At 37.0% G+C, this 23,725-nt stretch overlaps 1 protein-coding gene across 1 annotated transcript in view; it reads left to right on the top strand.

Moving 5' to 3' along the window:
* Window positions 1–6,381: 6,381 nt before the first annotated feature.
* Window positions 6,382–23,725, top strand: part of LOC108271901 (serine/threonine-protein kinase 4) — a 45,524-nt gene continuing 28,180 nt past the window's right edge. The window contains exons 1-3 of the mRNA XM_017479835.3: window positions 6,382–6,729; window positions 12,166–12,246; window positions 20,448–20,576. Coding sequence (XP_017335324.2) covers window positions 6,683–6,729; window positions 12,166–12,246; window positions 20,448–20,576 — 257 coding nt within the window. The 5' untranslated portion in view covers window positions 6,382–6,682. The remainder of the gene's footprint in view (window positions 6,730–12,165; window positions 12,247–20,447; window positions 20,577–23,725) is intronic.

The following is a 23,725-nucleotide window of genomic DNA, read 5'->3' as shown; positions in this document are numbered from 1 at the left end:
CATTTTTGATAATTCATGTTCATTTTTGCTAATTCACTTTCGCCTCACACCACCAGGGTCCGGGTTCGATTCCCGTGGCTCTGTGTGTGTGGAGTTTGCATATTCTCCCCATGCTGTGGGGGTTTCCTCCGGGTACTCCAGTTTCCTTCCCCAGTCCAAAGACATGCATGGTAGGCTGATTGGCATGTCTAAAGTGTCTGTAGTGTATGAATGGGTGTGTGATTGTATGTGATTTTGCCCTGTGATGGATTGGCACCCTGTCCATGGTGTACCCCGCCTTGTGCCCCATGCTCCCTGGGATAGGCTCCAGGTTCCCCGTGACCCTGAAAAGGAGTAAGTGGTTGAAGATGGATGGATGGATGGATGTTCCATACCTGTCCGTTATATAGTTTTATAAAAGTTATAAACGTTATTGTAAAAAATCATAAAAGTTATTTAAAGTAAAGAAAATACAAAAACACAAAAGAAAAGAAATCTATCTATCTATCCATCTATCAAAACCAGATTATATATATATATATATATATATATATATATATATATATATATATATATATATAGATATATATATATATATTGGGGGCTTTCGTTACAAAAGGTTGAGAACCTCTGCTTTATAGGAGATCATTTGGGACGCAACTGTAGTATTTAATTTCCAATGCGTGTTTTCAAAACAGAAATAACACAGTGCCATGCGCAGACAAACTAATTGATAATGAGATTTGTTGAGAACGATTTTCATAATCGATTCTTATTGATTAGCTGTTGCAGCTCTAGTTGACATATTTGTTTATAATGTGGTATATTTGACATTTTCAAATGGTAAAAATAACCCTGAAAATATTAACCCATTTATGAAATAAAATTAACCCAGCATTTTTGTACAAATAAAACTATTATTTGGGGTGAAAAACAATCCATTTGCTGTGTTAAAATTAACAACTCAACTGCATGGGTTAGTTTAGCCCAAAATGTGTTTTTACCCAGCAGTTTGGCTAAAAATAACCAATTTGTTTTTTTTTAACTCAGTGTCTTTTAGAGTGTAGTTATGAGAGAGAGAGAGAGAGAGAGAGAGAGAGAGAGAGAGAGAGAGAGAGAGAGAGAGAGAGAGAGAGCTTGTACCTGTGTGCCACGTCTATTCTAATAAAGCTATGGCAAAAGTCGGGAACCTTTTCAGCTGAACAGGTTGAAAGATATTTTTAATGATTTTTTCTTTAAAAGAGCCAGAGAAAAGTTAACACACACACACACACACACACACACACACACACACACACACACACACACACACAATATATATATATATATATATATATATATATATATATATATATATATATATATATATATATATATATATATATATATATATATATATATATGTATATGTATGTATGTATGTATGTATATAATAGATAGATAGATTTTTATATATGTCCTAATATTATTATTACTTATTATCTTTACTATCATTGCATAATTCTAAAAAGTAATAATATAATAAAGGCCATTTCACATTTTGTGTGTTCTGTGTGATGTCTGTGTGATGCAGTACCAACATAAACAGTGACATCAGTATGGCAGTATGAAACAATGTGTCTGCAACTGACTAAACAAATTAACATCATGTCTCAAATCACATGCAGTTCTGTGCAAAAGTTTTAGGCACATGCAAAGATACCTTCAAAATAATGGAATTAAATGTTTCTACATTTTTAAAAAATGCCGTAAAGAAAAGTAGCAAATGAAGCAGTCAATATTTGGTGTGATAAAAATAGTAGTCTCTGTTACTTTTTGTGCAGTTTTATAAGGAAATTATTAGATCTGCAACAACTAATTGATAATAGCTGATTATGAAAACTTTGTCAACAAGTCTCATTATTGATTAGTAGGTCTGCGCGCGGTATGTTTACTCACTACTTGTCTCAAATGACGTACTTCGTGCTTACACTATGCACTGTGTGATCTACTGTCTAGTGTATGAATTTTAGAAAGGTAATATCATCCCAAATTGAACACTAGTGTTTTTTGACCTAACAGCCTGCACTTCACCTAATAGGCCTGTAGGTGGCACGTGGACTTCATTTAACCTATAATGACCATCAAATCAATACAAGCTGCAGTAGCCTATGTAAATGAGAGCAAATTAAACACTACTTACCATTAATGCGACTTCTAAATATGGAAATTCATCTGTCCTTTCAGACTGGAAAGAATGATACTTGTCATCTTTATTTCTTTTAGCCATTTCACCTTTGTTAAAAAACTGAAAACAGACCGGCTATGTAGTTTCCAACCGATTTATGACTGAGACAGGGAAATTACCAATCTGCTCCACATTGTCCAGTGAAATTTGAGCTTGTTGTGCCACATCACGATTGGTTGGTGTATTCATGACAAAGGGGCATTGATTATGAATTATGTAACATTTTATAATATGTAGGCCTAATAAGTAGGGTTGTAATTGAATTGACATACTCGCTTTTGTGATTTTATTTATTTTTTTCAGCGCTGTTGAGCCATAGGGAATCACTGAAAGAGCCATATATGTCTCGCGAGCCATAGGTTCTCGACCCCTGATCTATGGTTATAGTTGTTTATAGGCAGCACATTAATTTAGAATAGTGATTAAACTGACTGGAACTACCTATGCATTATATGGTTTGAACGCACACCTTCTAGCCAATCAGAATCGAGTATTCAGACAGACCATGATATTAGGGTTGCACAGTATACTGATATTATGGTAGTATTGCGATATTAAAGCTTCAAAATACCACGGATGCCACTGTATTTATTAAATGGTAGTACTTGTTTTTAATGTTGTATGTGCGGCAGTTAATACTATTTTGCTCAAACAACACACCTCACTGCTTTTGCAGAATACACAAAGATTAGTGACACTTCATTTAACCTAAATTATTTACCTTAATCTTTAAAGATTTCCTGCTTGCTAGTAAGCGAGCTAACATTACGCTAACCGCTGTGTGTAAATAATAAAATTAGCCATGTTTGCTAGTAAGCGAGCTAACATTATGCTAACCGCTATCTAAACACTAAAATCAGGTTTCGTACAAGGTGCTTGAATTTGGCTTTTTGAAATTTAAGTACTAGGAAACCTTGAAAATAGCCATTTTCTAAGTAGTGGTGCTTAAAAAATGCTTGAATTATAAAAATTAAATATATACGAAATTGCTGAATAACTTTAAAGTGTTCATTTTCGATAGAACACGAATACAATCTTTTCACTCAAAATATGCCACCTTGCTACAGCACCTCCTCCTCCTCATGCTATTCACTCATTCATTTTAACAGAGACAGCTCTGGTCCACTTCTCAGACCCCTTTGGTGACTTTTTCCCCCCTCAAAAAGCAACTAGTGAAAAATCTAGTGATTTTTGGGGCAAAACTTAGTTACTTTCAGTAGAAGAGAGTGGCCAGTACTGCCCTGTGAACGCGAGTTCCTATGAAAGAGACTCTTCTTTCTGAGGCTACTCTGTTCAGTGAGGCGCAGAGAGGAGCAGCACATTCATTTACTTCTAACTTTCTCAATGAGTGATCATTTTACATGTAAATATATCAGAAATCACAGCACAGCTGTTCTCTTTAACATGTGCATAATGATTTTTGTCAGACGACGTCATCATTATAAAATCAGGATTTTAGCAGTGTAGAGTAGCAGTTTAGAAAAGGCTTGGAAGTGACTGCTGGTTAACATGTAGTCTTAATGGGCTGAATCAAAACAAAAAATACTGCTTTAAAATACCTTGTCCTGAAATTTCATTATTAAATTATGAATCTGTATGAACCCTGAAATTAGCTGTGTTGGTTAGTAAGCGAGCTAATACTCACAATTTTATGATTTTTTTAGTTCATTTCCAAATTCAGTTATTTTTCCTAATGTTGTGTTCATTCTTAGTTCTCTGACAACACCTTTGATTTGCATGATTTCATTGCCCTAGGGAACAGTGGCGGAACAATGTGTCATGATCTCCCCTGCAGTGCGCTTGGAGTGCCGGAGGGCCCGCGTGTGCCCGAGCCAGGTGTGCGAGTGCTCAGAGGGTGCACACTCTTCGAATGTTGACAGCTGTGACATTGTTTACACGTATGTTTGTTTTGTTTCTGTTCTGTCTCCACCCTTTTATGTCATTGGCTGTTCGAGGGTGTGTTTTCATCATTTCCAGGTGTCAGCACTTAATACTGATTATGTTTGTGATAAATATCTCTCACTTCCCTGTAAACCTCACGGAGTATTTTAGTAATAATAGTAGATAGTTTATGTTTTGTACCTTGATAGATTTAGTTAGTTTAAAGTTAGATTAGTTCACTTAGACCACGCTGGTGTTTTCCGCTCCCAGTTCCTAGTCATAGCTTCATGTTTCTTGTTTTGTGTTTTGACCTCGTGTATTGTGACCTCGTTTTGGATTCCTGCTAAGCTCAGTATATGCCTGTTTGCCGATCGCCTGACCCATTGCCTGTTTTTGACCACGCTTCCGTTTCACAATTTGGATTTATCTGCCTGCCTCCTTAATAAAATGTCTTTACCTGCACCTTCTTCCGTATTCAACTCCCTTACGTCTTGGGACATGACACAATGGATGAAATGGCACATTGAATCAGTTGCTTTCCAATTGAATTCTTGAGTTTTTCCAATAGCCAGTTATTCATTCTCATTAATAACGGATTCAGAAAAAAATCTGGTTTGTCTATTTTCATTTATATCTATGTGTTTCTGTAAATTTGTTCATTTTGTAGATTAGAATTATGAATAAACACAATATTGCATGGTATCATGATAATACTCGGTAGAGTCGGGGTACTCGATCTCGGACTCGAGTCCAATTATGAACAAACTTGGACTCGTCACGGACTCGGTTAAATTTGTACTCAAACTTGACACGGACTCTGAAATTTTGGACTGCGAAATTTTTCAGAATACAGTCGAGTCTGTGTCATGTGTAACATGACGAAAGATAAAAAATAAATAACAACATAAAATTAAGATAACAAGAAATTAATTAATGTCTCCCTGCCTGACCAGGGGCTTTCTGTGCGCACACACTTGAAGAGCGTGCACAGAAAGCTGCCTCATCATGCGAGCGGTCTCTTTAGCAGTCTAATAAATCTGCTGCTGTCTGTGTCATTTATGTTAATCAAACAACAAAACACAAAGAGAAAAACACTCACTCAGTCATTTGATTGAAATCACTTAAGTAAATTTCATAAGAATTACTGTATGTGTCATTTTACATTTAGTTGCTTTATTTAATTTCTGTAGCATTTCTTACTTGAATACTAGTGATAGACCTACCAGAGAAAATGATTCTTTATCGTGAAATAAGATTGGAGTCATATCGCCCACCCCTAAACATTAGCATTTGGTGATACCAGTATTGAATTTCACAGGTAATGTGAAATGTACTTATAATAAAATATCATACACAATGCTGAAAGAGATTTTTTTTTTAATGTTAGGAATTAAAATGAAAAAAAAAAAGTTACAAGAACAGAGCTGTGTTAATGAGTTTGTTCTCATTCATAGACAGATTAAAAGCAGCAATAAAGTATGATGCTTGTTGTTATGACCTGCTGCTGTTCTCTCTCTCTCTCTCTCTCTCTCTCTCTCTCTCTCTCTCTCTCTCTCTCTCTCTCTCTCTCTCTCTCTCTCTCTCTCTCTCTCTCTCTCTCTCTCTCTCTCTCTCTCTCTCTCTCTCTCTCTCTCTCTCTCTCTCTCTCTCTCTCTCTCTCTCTCTCTCTCTCTCTCTCTCTCAACCTGTTCAGCTGAAAGGGTTCCCGACCTTTGCCATAGCTTTATTAGAAGAGACGTGGCACACATGCACAAGCTAGCGCTCTCTCGCGCTCTCTCTGTGTGCCTATATAACTGTGGGGGAGACGCATCAAATCACTGAAACGTCCACTCGAAGTGGAGGACACAATATAGTGTGATACAATAACAAAAAAGGTTCCTTTGTATTTTCATACACTTGTAATTTAATACAAGTTCTACATATACCTCTATAGCCCTTTTTTTTTCTTTGAAACCATTTTTTGATAGGAAACTAGTTGAGGTGCTGATGACATGAAATAAAAATATTAAATGACAATGGAAGATGTAATAGTGATATTTTTTGTTACATATTTTTTTCCATTCATTTGTGAAGGTTCCAATATTAATTTAACAGCTCAGTGTTAAGTTTACAATTGCAATTTCAAGTCTTTTTTCAACTTAATTATTTCTCGGACTCGGCTGGACTCGACTCAGACTCGTAATACTTCAGCTGGTATAGTATCATAAGATATGTTTATAGTATCGTGACAAGCCTACACGGTATAAATAATCTACTACTAACCAAACAAAAGTGGGAATTTGAATAAAAATATCTGGCAACCCAGTTTCTCTCACACTGCGGAACTCAACACGGGTGGATTAGTTAAATGGATTAGGAACTTTGGTAGAAAATAAAACGTTTCACAAATGTTAGTTAATTATTAAGTTCACACGTTACGACGTACTAAGAAATTTTACATAGCTATTAAGCTGAAGAAGAGTGTAAGGAACGGAGTATTTAGTCATTTAGGTGTAGGTTTAATAAGCTTTGACCACCTGCAGTTAGACCACCTAGCATAAAGTTAAATTCAAATGTCGGTCTTTAGATAGGAAACGTTAGCTATCATAACAAGTCATGACGGAAAGAAGAGAGCATGTACAGCTAAGGAACAACCCTCGCAGGTAATAATCATTAATGTTTAATAATGTAATAAAGGTACAGTATAACTTGCCGACAAAGTCAGTCTAGTCTAAAAGTGTTGGCTTGGTAGCAAGCTAAGTGCTATTAGCTAACCATAAACTTAATGTAGCGCCAGAAATGTTTGCTAACCTGCTGCATTAGCTGTGGTAATATACTCCAGTGAGCGTTAATACGAACATTTAAGTGATGAATTATTATTATTGCGAGTTGGTTTTATTCAAGACGATGTCCCTTTTTCATTCTGAGGAGAGAAAAAAAGAAAGAAGGAACTTTGGCTCGCTAGCCAACGTTACGTCGCCTTAACATGCTAAGTGGGTGGCTAGATAGCTAGCAAAGATATTTAGCCAAGTTCTTCTAACAGCGTTTTATCCACTGATAATCAGAAAATTATATACGAACATATATTAATAACGGAGCTACATAGCACTTGTTACACAGGACTGCTGAATTCTTGAGTTGGATTGGTGTTGTTTCGTCTGTAACAGCAGCTCTGACAGTAGTACCGGCTGCAGTTCAAATCACAGGTTTATATTAATGCGCTTCTTCCAATTCTTATCGTTTCCACAGTAACCGCTACAGGGAGGAGGACGCTCCACATAATCTGAGCCTAATAATAAATGTATTGAAATAAAGTGTTATTTAACAAAAGGGAAAGGGTGATCATTAATATGGTGAAGTTTTTTGTAAGGGGAAGTTTATTGAAAATTTATGGGAGGAGTCTCCACTGTTAGCTCTCTGTAACAGTCAAAGCTGAAGCTGCTCTTTTAAAGGCTGATATGTACTTGCTGTTAACTGTGCATACATGTATGCAAGATGGAAACTGCATATATCTTGCAGTCATTTGGCCACAAGTGTCACTTGTGCATGTCCTCGGAAACTAACACAAAACGTCTGTGTGATGCAGTACCAACATAAACAGTGACATCAGTATGGCAGTATGAAACAATGTGTCTGCAACTGACTAAACAAATTAACATCACGTCTCAAATCACATGCAGTTCTGTGCAAAAGTTTTAGGCACATGCAAAGATACCTTCAAAATAATGGAATTAAATGTTTCTACATTTTTAAAAAATGCCGTAAAGAAAAGTAGCAAATGAAGCAGTCAATATTTGGTGTGATAAAAATAGTAGTCTCTGTTACTTTTTGTGCAGTTTTATAAGGAAATTATTAGATCTGCAACAACTAATTGATAATAACTGATTATGAAAACTTTGTCAACAAGTCTCATTATTGATTAGTAGGTCTGCGCGCGGTATGTTTACTCACTACTTGTCTCAAATGACGTACTTCGTGCTTACACTATACACTGTGTGATCTACTGTCTAGTGTATGAATTTTAGAAAGGTAATATCATCCCAAATTGAACACTAGCGTTTTTTTTTTGTTGTTGTTGTTGTTTTTTAACTAACTGGAAGTATAAGCCACTTCCTAGTCAGTGGCGCATTACGTTATACGACATACGACGCACGTAATGCGACCGCTAGCCAGAATACCCAACGAATAGTGAAAGTCAGTAAGGAATAGTCAACGACAATGACTTTCTTCAGTTTACTGTTTAAGTCAACGTTACCTTTTATTCCCAACATGACTTCAGTCACCATCAGACGGAGGTGGAATCATCAGGTGAATGAGGAAGAAAGTGTGCGACCTCCAAGTCCTCTAAGGCAGGAGAGCATTTTCTATTAAACACTGCGGAGAAGCTCAAACTTTATAAAGTGGAGTTTGTGTAGCAGGGAAGCATGATAGTGATGCTGTCGCGAGTTACTTAAAAGGTTTAGTTTAATTTAAGTTTGTCATTATATGTTGTATTTGCATGCTTGCAGTGTAAATTCTGTCGTTTATTATAACGAAAGGAAAATTGTTGTCAACGAATCTCATTATGGATTAGGTGCGGCACGGGGCATGTTTACTCATTACGTTACTTGTTTTCTGAAAACACGCACCGGAGAGTAAATATTAATGTTGTGTCCCAAATGAAACAGAAACCACAAGGTGCAGTGAAAGTGAGTTTTTATTATTAATTTAGGACTGTAGTTTAATTCAGTGCTTTTTGTGAATCCATAAACATAATGCATAAATACTATAAAATAAGTTTTATACATATGTAAAATTTATTTTATAGTATTTATGCATTATGTTTGTGGATTCACAAAATGCACTGAATTAAACTACAGTCCTAAATTAATAATATATATTTTTGTGTGTGTGTATTGGGTTCTTTTCTGTTTTGGACAAACAGTTGTGTTAAGTTTTAGTCTGAATTTATATTTGTAACACTCAGTTTGTGGATATTATTTTAACTAAACAAAAAAAAGGTACTGAAAGTTTGCCCCGCCCCATCCGATTAATCGATCAATCGGAAAAATTAATCGGCCAACTAATTGATTAAGCCCTACTTGATACCAAAGTCGATACCACGGTGTGGTATTTAAAAAAAAAAAAAAAAAATTTAATCTCTCCTGGAGGACATCCTCTTCTTGCTGATACTGGCAAAAAGAGAGAGATAGAGAGGGGAAATTTTAGTTATCAAACACTGTCTGACAATAACTAATAAAACAGTGGAGGCTACAAGTGCTAAGGTGCACCACTAAACGTGCGTGCGTGCGCGCACTCACACACACCCCTTATACTCTGAATGCAAGCACTAGTTTAAATTCACTGATACGGTGGCAGGCCAAAAAGATTTATTAAAACCATTAACATTTCAATAATTATAAATGACTTTAGGCTACATTTAGCTGACAGCACGTGGGCTGAATGGCGATGCATGGTGGCCCATTCAGAAGTTGTTTATAACATTGCAATTTGTTAGCATTGTTAACAAATCACTGGCTATCGCAAACATTACACGGAGCATGACGTTAGCTGGAAAGCAACGTGCCCTGCGATAAAATGAGTGTCTGCTGGAAGATATTTAAGCATACAGTCTGAAGCCTTTCTCCGGCTTACTAAACGGAGCTTTGCAAGTGTTCTGACATATTTGATGAACGCTGTTAACATTCATTTTTAGGAGCTTTTAAAGACACTGTGTATATAATTGCACCATTGCTGTTGCAGTGTCCGAACCAGAAGTAGAGGAGCCGTTGTGGTTATAATGCAGAAGTGTTTGTGCATGTAGCCTATTGCAGGTAGGAACTAAGTTGTGAGAGGGGGAATGAAAAACACTGTACCATGTGATTGGTCAGAGGACTCATTTGAGCCACTTTTTTGGATATGACACTTTACTGCGTCATACTTTATGCATAAAGGTAAGAAAATCTCAAGTCACTTGCTAGTCATGCTGTCACCTTGTCGCTCACCACTGTCACTGCAAAAGAAAATACGTAGGAATCTGTACTGGTGCTTGACAGGGCTGCAAAATGTTTGCCAACGAATTTTTGTTTATTGTCTCACCATTGTCTCTTGTCCCAAAACAACTTTGCCCCATCATATTTTATTCCTTACTTGCGCAGCACAATAAATCACAGTTCAAATCATATTAAGTCAGTCTCTTTTTTCCCCCATTACTCCTCCCACAAATTGTTTAGAATCTTCCCCAAATTTGTCTTCAAGTAGGTTTTTTTTTCATATTAATTTATTCATAACATGGTGCCACTTAGCTGATATTTGATTGACATTGTAAAGTACATGACTTTGAATTAGGCTATGAATTTTCACATCTGCAACTTAATAGTGGTTACTATAGCATTCAGGTAACTATCTCTGAAACAATTTGTTAAAAATTTGTATGTGGCATTTGTCTGGTAGATTATAACTGTCGTGCCACGATTCACATGATTAGTTTGAAAACATGGCTGCCATTGGGAAATTAGGCAGGCTTTTGACAGGGTTAAAACTCTGCCCACTGTGTTACCATTTTATGGTGAAACATTTTTACCATTTCAGTTTTAAAGAGAGTAGAGCTGGGTATAATAATATCAGCTCTATAGTCTGGAATTCCATGCTAGCAGCAGCAGTCATGAAAGCTCAGCTGTATGAGGGACTTCTTGGGTGATTCTACAGTAAAAGAAAACATACCCGTGCATTTTTGGAATAATTCCTTTACATCTCAGTTGTCTAACATTGCTGACATTTTCATTGTTGAGCTGCTGCTCAAAGTGCACGAGCAGACACGCATACATCACATATTTAATTAATAATTATCATGACTATTTACATTATTTGTAAATTGCAAGATTTGACACTTCAATATACGTATAAATAGGGCTATTTATTTATACTTTTTAGGCCAGAAATTCCGTCCTTTTTCCTCTTGACAATTTTTTGACAGTGATATCTCAAATAAATATAGTTTTTATTTATTTATTATAGTTTTGATAAACTATTTATTTATCTGAAGCCAGACATACTTTGATACATTTTATTTCATATTAATGAACTCAAAACACGGTGCATTTGTCTCCATCGCACCAGTTTGTAATATATTTTAGATCATATCATAAACTGACAGATTTTTCTACATTGTTGTAGTATTTTTTCCCCCAAATAATGTTGTACATGCAAAACAAATACACCTCTAATGTCTAATTTAGCTTAACTTTTTATCAGCTACCAAAAAATAGAATTTTTGTTTAGGAGGTTCACATTCAGCATTGAATTTATTTATGATGTCATGCTCCACAGTAATGGTTAATGGCTCATATGAAAGTAGGCATTCAGGATTTTAAGAATTTGCAGTTTTTCGTAAGTAGTTGTTTTTTCACATAGCGTATTAGATTTAAATATGATAATTCTATTGTAGAGGTTGTATACAGTGTTTTACTATAAAAAAGCTTTAGTTGTGCTGTCTGTTTTATCTCTGTGCCACAGTTATTGTGGAGTGGTGTGAATTGTTTGCCCAGCAGTGGGCTCACACCCTCTCCTTTCCCATTGTGCTGCTCACCAGAAGTTAAACACTGTCACGGTACTCTGCACACAGAAACCTGTATAAGTGTCCTGACTGACCTTATGACAGAGATGTGGCGATAAAATAATTAATTTGTTTATACTGACTGAAAATGTCTAAGTGTACTGTGAGAAAGAAGTAAAGTACACATACTAGAAATGTTTTATTTGATTTGTACCCAGTTTACTAACAATTAGTGTTGTTAAAGTTAGTAATGATGATTATAATTTGCCTGGTATTCTAAATATTGGGGATGCTGAAGATTTTACAGAAGTGAGTTTATTGGGCCTATGTGTGTAAAAGAGAGAAAAAGAAAAGAAATGATGATGATGTCCTAAAACCTGCCAGCGATTTCCACAGGAGAAGCCTCTTCACATATTTATTGCCAATGATTTTGGACTATTTTTACGTAGTCAAACAGGCTGAAAGCTTGCCTTTTTTGCAGTTAAAGCCAAGAGTTAATTCAGGGTGGGGTTATTCAGATATGATATGGCCTTTTGATTTGTTGTATTTCTCAATATATCTTTAGGCAGCTGAAGAAGCTTAGTGAGGACAGTTTGACCAAGCAGCCTGAAGAAGTGTTTGATATATTGGAGAAGCTCGGAGAGGGGTGAGTAAAAATGAGGAACTTTCCAGTATTAAATGATGCATCACAGTATTTAACATGCATGTTGCCTAAAATACACTTTAAAACTGCTGTCCATTCAGAAGCATTCTGTTTAACTTTTTCAGCAAATTCCAACAATTCTGTACACGTGAAAAGATTTTCCATGAAAATTGAAAAAAATAACAGCTAAAATTGTTACATTTATTCCTCTGACTGTGACTTGATTGCCAGATGATTATCCCATGGTTAAATCTACAGTCCCTTCTTAAAGTATTGGAACAGCAAGGCCAATGCTTTTGTTTTTGCTATACACTGAAGACATTTGGGTTTGAGATCAAGATGATTATGAGACGATGGATCAGAATTTCATCTTTCATTTTCTGATATTTACATCTAGATGTGTTTAACAACTTAGAATATGGCACCTTTGGTGGAAGACCACCCAATTTTTAGGTGAGCAAAAGTATAGGCAAAGATAGTGTTAATGTAAATTCAAGTAAATAACACTTAATATTTGGTCCCATATCTCTTGCTTGAAATAACTGCATCAAGTTTGCTGACCTCACCAAACTGATGCATTCTTCTTATGTGTTACTTTTCCTGGCTTGTAGTTTTGGGGGTTTCTCGAAGTATTCGAATTAATCAAATTAAGACGTGAAGTATTCCTATTAGGGCTGCACGATGATGGCCAAAATGATAATCCCGATTATTTTGATCAATATTGAGATCTCGATTATTTATCACGATTATTCTTTGATTTTAGTGACAACATATTTTTATTGCACTTTCACATTTATTAAGTTTTCTCATGGCACAATATAACACACAATTAGCCTGAGAGAACTTGAGCTGGTCATGACAAATTAATTTACCTTCTGATAAACTAAATTGAATATTTTCAGTTAATTTTGCAGACTGTATGCAAAAAAAAACCGTTAACCTGTTCCACCTTGTAAACAAATACAACAAACCTCAATGTTCAGTGTTTGAAGTCTGCTCCTCTTAAATATATTTAAAGCTGCACTATTAGACATTTTCCACTGTCATGGTTCTGGGCTGGAGTCAGTTCTGGAACCGCTCTGTGTATATTGTGTGTATATATCTGAAAATCTCATATAGGATGTGATTGGGTGAGTTAATTCAGATGCAAAGCACTTTAGTTTAACGGTGTTCATTAGGGACGCACTGATCAGGATTTTTACAGACGATACCGATCCAGATACCAATCTTTTTTTGTTTAAAAAAATCAGGAGGTCTGTCATAAACAGTTAAATGTAAGCTCTCTGCTCATGGTCACTGTTAATTTAATTAAAATAATACCAATGAGATACTGTTGGTTAATTGATAAATAAACAAGCATAAATGTTGAAGCAGATGTTAAAATTTAACTCTTCATCATTGAAGTTGGAAGTTGAAGCAGATGTTCAGTGTTACTCTTCATCATAATGGCTTCTCTGCAGTATTTCCACACTTGTTCAGTTGACTGAGGAGATGAAACGCAGTGTGAAAGTAACTGTTGCGCAGTGTAAATGCATTTTGTATTTCCTGTAGTTTTTATTCCAATTGTATTATACAACTCTGAACAGGTCACTCACACTGGTGCAAATAAATATTTATTCTCAGTCGCACAAAATACTTTTCAGTTGCAAATGCGAGTGAAATGGTCGCACTGTAGAGCCCTGAGTTTATCTGCAAAGTTTTTTCCTGTTCGGCATGATGAGATTTAATGTCCCCGACAACCTCATTTAGCATCGTGTTAATTTCATGATTTCTCTTTGCGCAAAGCGCTGGAGCTCAAAGCGAAGTTGGCAGCTTGAGGGCTAAAATGCTAACTCCATTTTGGGGTTTTGGCACTACAAATTTACGTCATCCCTGCACCGCTCTATGTGATTGGCTGTAAGTGTAGGAAGCACTTGATTTGATTTCCAGCGGAGTTTTCTATTAGCAGAGGAATATCACAGTCGATCATGTTCATTTGATCGTGGGCAGTCAAAATCGTAATCTCGATCAAAAAATAAAATAATAAAATATTCCTATTTTAGTCGTATTATCGACGTGCATTACAGACATGTACACAGTATGCGGTTTCTTATGCAGCCCATGGCTTTAAGCAGTCGTCTATTTGTACGTAAAGCATGACAAATAATTAACTGCATGTAAAGCTTTCATAAAATTAAAAATGGAACCCCCAAACTGTATATAATACAGTAATGAAGACGAACTGTATGTTGATACATGAAATTCTGGAGGGAATCTCAGACGGTGTTGCATGGGGACGTAATGACGTGTGACGTTAAACAATATAAATAGAATATAAGTTCTATAACATGTAAAACGTGAACATGGAAGGAGTATTCTAAAAGCGACTCATGTAAACACTTATAAAAGCACAATAGTGTCATATTCAGAATAAGATCAATAATTAGATTACTGCTGTCCATGTTAATGTAGGCAGTATGAGAGCTGTGAAGAAAAACTCAAAAACAATAGTCAGTGACCTCACCAACAGCAAGAAACACCTGTCGTTCACGTGTTCCAGTATTTTAATTACTTGAAAAATATGTAGGCCCTAAGAAAATATGCATTGTTCTAAGTTGTTTAACACATCTAGATGAAAATATCAGGAAATGATATCTGAAATTCCAGGGCTTGACATTAAGCATTTTCTCGTGGTTGTCCTTTGGACAAGTAAATTTGTTATTCACTTTTCCAAGTAAAAAAGCCCGGAGAGAAAAAAAGGGCCATTTTTCTACTGTGGTGTAAATATAATTATTTAGAAGCAATAGACTCTCCTCATTGTTCTATCAGCTTATATAATACCTTACTTGAATCATTTAACTTTAAACAGCACCACACCAAACAGTGATGTGCTAGCTGGCAACAGCATTGCTGCAGTCATGGAAAGACACAAATGCATAAATTTAAAGAGCACCTGTTATGCTTTTTCAGATATTAACTTTCATGTAGTGTGTTAGGTAGCTGTTTGTGAATGTAAAAATTCTGCAAAGTTTCAAAAACCAAAAGCGCATGACAAATTTAGTTATTGACTCCCAAAAGAAAGAACTGACTCTGAACTGCTGAAACGAGTCGTTAGTAATTCCAGACTTATTTCCTTTATAACCCTACGTAGGTTTGTAACAAAAAAAAAAAAAACAGCTTCTGGTCTTCATTGGCTGCTCGTGAACAACGTGTACTTTAATCCACCCTCAAACACTACAGTTGAAGTTGCGTCCTGAAAGAGTTAGATCCATGTCTAGATGATGAAGTTTTCTGGACTGCAAAAGAAAAACCACTTTGCATGGACTCCCAAAGGATAAGGATGTAAAGCGTCAGTGGTTAAAATAAATTTTTAAAACGATACCACAGCAGTTCAACTCCAACCTTTGTTTATATTCCTGTCATTTCACTGACAACTGCTTCTCAAATCTAGCTTTAGCCAATGCAGGATTTGTGAAATGATTATTCATTAAAGATGGGGCTGTATCCACTTTATTCAGACCATCTTGTCTCTCTGTATCACAGCCTATAAGTTTGATTATTTATTTATTTATATATTTTCTACTCAGTGTTCTAAATGGGTGGGTTTGTACAGTACGTGTACAGTCGATTCACTCTATTAGCGTTTAGCTGTTAGCCTCTGCTAACCGGCTAACTCACATTATTTCCAAACTACATATGAACTTACTACTGAGAAAAGTCCTGTTCTTGTCATGCTTGCGATGGTGGTTTGAAGGGCTGTGACAGTGGCCATGACAACCGCACCACTACAGTGGTAGTTTGAGTGCTGCTTGCGGTAGTCTCACAGCACAAGCAATGTTAATGTTTCTGCTTGAGTGAGTGCTATGACAGGAATAGGACTGCAACAATTAATCGATATAATCGATAATTAAATCGACAGCGAATTTCATTATTGATTAGTTGGGTCTGTGACGTCACTGTGGATAACCCCCATCAGTGATGGCATTTCACAATGGTGAAAAACACATTTGTATGAATAAAACAGATTTTTGAAAAACAAAACACAGAGTGAGCTGCTGCAAAAGTTTGCAAAAGTGTAAACTTTTGTCCAAAACATGAGAATGTTTTATATTAAGCGCTTCAAACAAACTTGTAAGTGTATTAAGGTGGCTTGTTGTGTCAGATCCTGCGACAGATGCGTGTGCTGTTTAATGTTCTCCAGACCTGTTTTCTTAGAGCAGATGTTAAATTTTTATGTTTATATCCTTGTAAATTTTAGAAATTCATGCCAGTATTTCCATTTTACAAAAAGGCTCGTCCTGACAGCCAGTGAGTCTCCATTAAACTTCACTGAATGAGTGTGAGTCCATGCATGCACGTCAAACAGCACGCAGAGTCTAGGGGGAGTAAAACATTCTAAACCTTGATCTGATATTGCTATATTATCATCTACAGGCTTAGTTATAAAACTGCCTGGTTTGAATTTAATAGCCTGAATATCACATCTATTATTTTCAACTTTACCAATTTAAAAAATTATGAAATCTTCGCTGCTATATAATGATATATTTTGTCTTCTTCTATTAAGGTGGGGAGAGAGACTTTTCTAACATCACTAAGAGATTTTCTATAGTTCAGAAGGCTCTCCTTCCATGCTGTTTGAAATACTACCGATTTGGTTTGACACCATTTATGTTATAATTGTCAAGTGGTCTGTTTTAAGGCATGTGTTTGATCGTTATACCAGGGTGCTAGCTTTTTATCTCTAATTATTTTTCTTTTGAGTGGACCCACTCTATCTAGTGTGTATCAGAGCGTTGACTCTAATCATGAACAAGTTTTATGGGATCAGATGGTGATCCAAATCTAACAGATGTATCTGGGAGGTTATAGATTAAACTCGGTGCAGTAGCTGACGTGAATGTACATTTTACGCGGTAGTAGGGCTGCACAATTAATTGAATATCGATCGCGTTTACGATTTTGACTGCCCATGATTAAATGAATATGATCGACTGCGATATTGCCGTTTAATGTTCATCCTTCGCTCATAGAAAAATCCACAGCAGATCAAATCAAGCGCTTCCTAAATTTGTAGCCAATCACCATAGAGTGGCGCAGGGATGACGTCATTTTGTAATGCCAAAACCCGGAAATGGGGTTAGCATTTTACTGCTCGGGCTGCCAGCTTCGCTGCGAGCTCCAGCGCTTTGCGCGAGGGGAAATCATGACACTAGCACGATGCTAAATGGCGTTACAGAGGTTGTCGGGGACATTAACATCATCATGACGAACAGGAAAAAATTTTGCAGATAAACTCGGCTCTCTATAGTGCGACCATTTCACCCGCGTTTGCGACTGAAAAGTACTTTTAATTAGATTACTGCTGTCCATGTAAACGTAGTCATTGACTCATAGAAAACTCCGCTTCAGATCAAATCAAGCACTTCCTAAACTTAGACAATCACCATAGAGTGGCGTAGGGATGACGTCAGTTTGTATGCCAAAACCCAGAAATGAGTTAGCATTTTAGCCCTTTTTTAGCCCATTCAGAAGTTTGGCCCATCATTCCAAATCAATGAGGTTTTAAATGGGATTTTGGTTAAAAGCCTGAAATAAGGTCTGTGATGAACACAAGCTCAAAATATTTTTCATGTTTTATTCTACGACATAAAATACACCCGTAAAACCCCACCCATGTTTTTTTTTAAAAAGTTTTATGTATATTGAAAAAGGCTGTTGCTGACTGTCACATTATGGGGGTTTAGGATGGATGCAAATGCAGATAAAAGCTCTATTGAAGAGAGGCAGACAAATCCAAAACGTGAGACAGTAGCATGGTCAAAAACGAGCGAAAGGTCAGGCGATCAGCGAACGGGCATAAACAAGGCTAAACAAGAATCAAACAACAAGTTTGAGGTCAAGAACAAGATCAAAACTATGAACAAAAGCTTGGTACACGGAAAACTCGCGCAATACTTCGCGTCGAACATGGATACATGTGGGGTTTAAATGACAAACGTAATTAAGGGTGAACACAAAACAGTTGAGACTAATGATGATTAGGGATGCCACGATACCAAAAATCCCGTAGTTGGTACTGATACCACCAAAAGTACACCATACTCGATACCACGGTATGGTATTAAAATAAAATTAAAAACTCTCCTGGAGGACATCCTCCTCTGGCTGATACTGGCAAAAGAGAGAAGGGGATATTTTAGTTATCAAACACTGTCTGACAATGACAATTAAAACATTGGAGGCTACAAGTGCTAAGGTGCGTTCCTAAACACACACACACACAATCCTACTCCTCTTATTCTCTGAATGCAAGCATTAGTTTAAATTCACTGATATGGTGGCAGGCCAAAAAGATTTATTAAAACCATTAACATTTAAATAATTATTTTGACAGTGACATTAGGCTACATTTAGCTGACAGGACACGGGCTGAATGGCGATGAATGGTGGCCCATTCAGAAGTTGTTTATAACTTTGCAATGCATTAGCATTGTTAACAAATGACTGGCTATCGCTAACATTACATGGAGCATAACGTTAGCTGGTTTCACGGCCACAATGCCAGCTGCCTCAGACAAACATAATGTAGGACCGTCTTTCAGGTGCTTCGCCAAATTCCAGGTGTTTCCTTGCTTTGTTTGAAATGAATGATAGCATCGGTTGCACACCGGCTTCACAGCATTAATTATGTGTTCATTGTCATCCGCCTCGAATGTGAAGTATTTCCATATTTGACTACATTTCCTGTCAGCGAGTCGGGGCGGAGCTAATCTTCTGTAGTTTTTCCCTGTGTGCTTGTAGGCATTCTTCTTCATCACTTGTGGACCGACTAAAACACTTGCGCGTATTTGCTGCCGCTATCAGTTCCGGAAGAATTGGAACCTTCATTACTAATGGTACCGACGCTACTGCAGAAAAACAAGTACAGTCACATTTTAAGAATGTTGGTACTGACTTGGTACCGAAGTATCGGTTCTCAAGACATCCTAATGATGACACATAAGGGAACAACCAATGACAATACGGGGTGGGAAAATTATCTTGATTGACAAAACGTGTTCGTATTGTAAACTTTTGTTGATCACAGAGCTTATGTTTTTGCAATAATCCAAAAGCCTTTGGGAAAATCCTATTGGGTTTTTTTCGAGGGAACCAGTGTGACGCTATCTTCCGGGTTCCGGTACAAAATGACGTCATCCCTGCACCACTCTATTCTGTAATTTGGCTGCGTCTCTCCTCCTGTAAACAGTTATGGCCTTTTCTGCTTAGGCCTGAATTGTTTTCATTTGATTGCATATTTTCATTTGATTGATGGTATTTTTATTTTTACTTATCCTATATTTTGGGTATAATTCTATTTATATTTTGCTTCTATGAGATGATGCACATTAAAGACCAGTCTAATTTGATGCAAAGATTTGTATATTAACAGGAATGTAGCACAACATGGAGGTGAAGCAGTGGCCTGATTATTTAAATGTGAAAGTGCAATAAAAATATGTTTATTTAAAATCAATGAATAATCGTGATAAATAATCGTGATCTCGATATTGATCAAAATAATCGCAATTATTATTTTGGCCATAATCGTGCAGCTCTAGACTGTAGCTACCTAACATAAAGTGATCTGACAGACCACATATACATTCAAACTGTTGCCACAGTTTGAAATATACAATTGTCTTGAATGTCTTTGAATGCTGTAGCATTAAGATTTCCCCTTTATTGGAACTTGCACTCTAATAAACACTGGGTTAAAAGAAACCCAAATCGGGTTATTTTAAGCCCAACAGCTGGGTAAATTTAGGTCAGAGCTCATTTTGGGCTATCTTAACCCATGAAGTTGGGTTGATAATTTTAACCCAGCAAATGAGTTGTTTTCAACCCAAAAGATCTAATTTTTACAAAAATGCTGGGTTAATTTTATTTCCTAAATGGGTTAATATTTTCAGGGTTATTTTTTTACCCTTTTGAAAATGTCAAATATACCACATTATAAACAAAACAAATATGTCAACATTGTATCTACTTACTTTATACGTAAGAAGCTGCTAAAGGGGTATTTATATATAGACTCTGAAGTAAATTACTTAATATCTAGAGATGATGAAACAAGATTTTATCCTCATCTCTTTTACAATTTGACAGAAGACTTTAATGTGATCTGAACCTTTTGCAGGTCTTCTTGCAGAAGAAGTTAATGTGATCTGAACCTTTTACAGGTCTTATGGCAGCGTATTCAAGGCACATTATAAAGAGACTGGGGAGATTGTGGCGATTAAACAGGTTCCTGTGGAGTCGGACCTACAAGAAATCATTAAAGAGATCTCCATTATGCAGCAGTGCAACAGGTTTGCTCCCTCAGATACATACATCTGTCCTTTACTGATACCTTTACTGAATATTTATATATATATATATGTGTGTGTGTGTATATGTGTGTGTGTGTGTGTGTGTGTGTGTGTACACACAGTATCTCACAAAAGTGAGTACACCCCTCACAAGTTTGTAAATATTTGACTATATCTTTTAATGTGACAATGCTGAAAAAATGACATATATATATATATACACACACACACGTATCAGGCTGCTGGGTTTTGCTGCAAAAATAAGAAGCAAGTTTGACAGTCAGATTCTCCAGAAGAACTGTGGCTGGTTCTACAAGATGCTCAATAAAACTTACCATCTAATTTCCTTATAAAACTGCCCAAATTGTACTGGAAACTATTTTTATTTTTTGTTACACCCAATATTCACTTTCATTCACTACTGTTGACTGCTTTTAAAAAAAAAAAAAAAAATGTAAATGTAACATTTGCCTTCGTCTTAGTGCTAGATTCTACAGCACACCTTCAGAGTTCTTGTAGAGTCAATGCCTAAATGGCTCAGAGATGTTTTGGCAGCACAAGGGGGTCCTACATGATATTAGGGTAGTTTTAATGTTATGACTGACCGGTGTGAGCATTTTTTATATATATATATATATATATATATATATATATACATACATACACATACACATACATACATACATACATATATATAGCTGGAGCCAGCATTGGTCGGACTCCTTTCCCCCCCACACATCCCACAGATGCTCGATTGGATTGAGATCTGGGGAATTTGGAGGCCAAGTCAACACCTTGAGCTCTTTGTCATGTTCCTCAGACCATTCCTGAGCAATTTTTGCAGTGTGACAGGGCGCATTATCCTGCTGAAAGAAGCCACTGCCATTAGGGAATGCTATACCATGAAGGAGTGTACTTGGTCTGCAACAATGTTTAGGTAGGTGGTATGTGCCAGTGTAACATCCACATGAATGCCAGCACCCTTGGTTTCAAAGCAGAATATTGCCCAGAGCATCACACTGCCTATTCCGGCTTGCCTTCTTTCCATAGTGCTGCCTGGTGCCATCTCTTCCCCAGGTAAGTGACACACACGCACATGGCTGTCAACATGATGTAAAGGAAAATGTGATTCATCAGACCAGGCCACCTTCTTCCATTGTTTCATGGTCCAGTTTTGATGCTCTGAAAACTGAAAAACAAACAAACTTGTTTTAAAAAATTTTAAATTGAAAAGTGGTGCATTTATATGTATTCACCCCTTTTGCTGATGCAGCCACTTACCTTCAGAAGTCACATAATTGGTTAATAAATTCCACCTGTGTGCAATCTGAGTGTCACATGATCTGAGTATGTATACACTTGTTCTGAAACGCCCTGAGAGTCTGCAACACCACTGAGAAGGGACACCACCAAGTTTGTGGCACCAAGAAGACCAAGGAGCTCTCCAAACAGGTCAGGGACAAAGTTGTGGAGAAGTACAGATCAGCGTTGGGTTATAAAAAAAAAAAATCTGAAACTTTGAACATCCCACGGAGCACCATTAAATCCATTTTTAAAAAATGGAAAGAATATGGCATCAAAACAAACCTGCCAAGAGTGGGCCGCCCAGCAAAATTCATGGACCAGGCAAGGAGGGCATTAATCAGACAGGCAACAAAGATAACCCTGAAGGAGCTGCAAAGCACCACAACGAAGATTGGACTATCTGTCCATAGGACCGCTTTAAGCTGTACACTCCACAGAGCTGGGCAGAAAAAAGAAAACAAATAACACATTTGCTGTTTTCCAAAAGGCATGTGGGAGACACCCCAAACATATGGAAGAAGGTTCTCTGGTCAGATGAGGCTAAAATTAAGCTTTTTGGCCATCAAGGAAAACGCTATGTCTGGCGCAAAACCCAACACCTCTCATCACCCCGAGAACACCATCCCCACAGTGAAGCATGGTGGTGGCAGCATCATGCTGTGGGGATGTTTTTCATTGGCAGGTCTGGAAAACTGATCAGAATTGAAGGAAAGATGGATGGTGCTAAATACAGGGAAATTCTTGAGGGGAAACCTGTTTCAGTCTGACTGGGAGGGAGGTTCACCTTCCAGCAGGATAATGACCCTAAGCATGTACTGCTAAAGCAACACTCGAGTGGTTTAAAGGGAATTAAATTAAATTAAATTTAAATTAGAATGGCCTAGTCAAAGCCCAGACCTCAATCCAGTTGAGAGTCTGTGGTATGACTTAAAGATTGCTGTACACCAGCAGAACCCATCCAACTTGAAGGAGCTGGAGCAGTTTTGCCTTGAAGAATGGGCAAAAATCTTAGTGGCTAGGGGGGGGGGGGGGGGGGGGGTGAATACTTTTGCAAGGCACTGTACGTGGCAAGCTGCTATGCACTGTGTGTTCTGACACCTTTCTTGTTCCTTGGGCACTCATGACCCTGTCGCCTATTCACTAGTTGTCCTTCCTTGGACCACTTTTGGTAGGTACTAACCACTGCATACCGGGAACACCCCAGAAGACCTCATAATTTGGCTCTTGTCAAAGTCAACTCCTTACCCTGCCCATATTCTTGCTTCCAACACATCAACTTCGAGAACTGACTGTTCATTTGCTGCCTAATATCCCACCCCTTGACAGATGTCACTGTAACGAGATAATCAGTGTTATTCTCACACACACACACACACACACACACACACACACATATGTTATAAGGTGCTTCTCCTGAAAAGCTGTCTTTGGTCTGCGCCAAACATGTCTGCTGCTACTGTGGCCAAATAACTCTATCTTGTAGAGACATACTTGTTCAATGTGAGTGATGTTGTTTTTTTTTTGTTTTTTTTTTTTTGGGGGGGGGGGGTTGTTAAATTGTGAAAATTACTACATGTCAATTGTATGTGTCATTTGATAGTGTATCAACTTTAATAATAGGCAGCGTTTTCAAAGAGGATCAAATGCTTGCTTGTCCAAATATGAAGAAAAGAAAAAAAATTTCCATAGGGCATACTTCTTTTTTCACGACACACACACAGTGGTGTTTGAAAGTTTGTGAACCCTTTAGAATTTTCTATATATGTGCATAAATATGACCTAAAGCATCAGATTTTCATGCTTAAGTCCTAAAAGTAGACAAAGCAAACCCAATTAAACAAATG

Source organism: Ictalurus punctatus, chromosome 11 (assembly GCF_001660625.3).
Source record: "Ictalurus punctatus breed USDA103 chromosome 11, Coco_2.0, whole genome shotgun sequence".
NCBI lineage: Eukaryota > Metazoa > Chordata > Actinopteri > Siluriformes > Ictaluridae > Ictalurus > Ictalurus punctatus.
The sequence above is the reverse complement of the archived record's forward strand: the minus strand, read 5'-3'. Positions and strand labels throughout refer to the sequence as shown.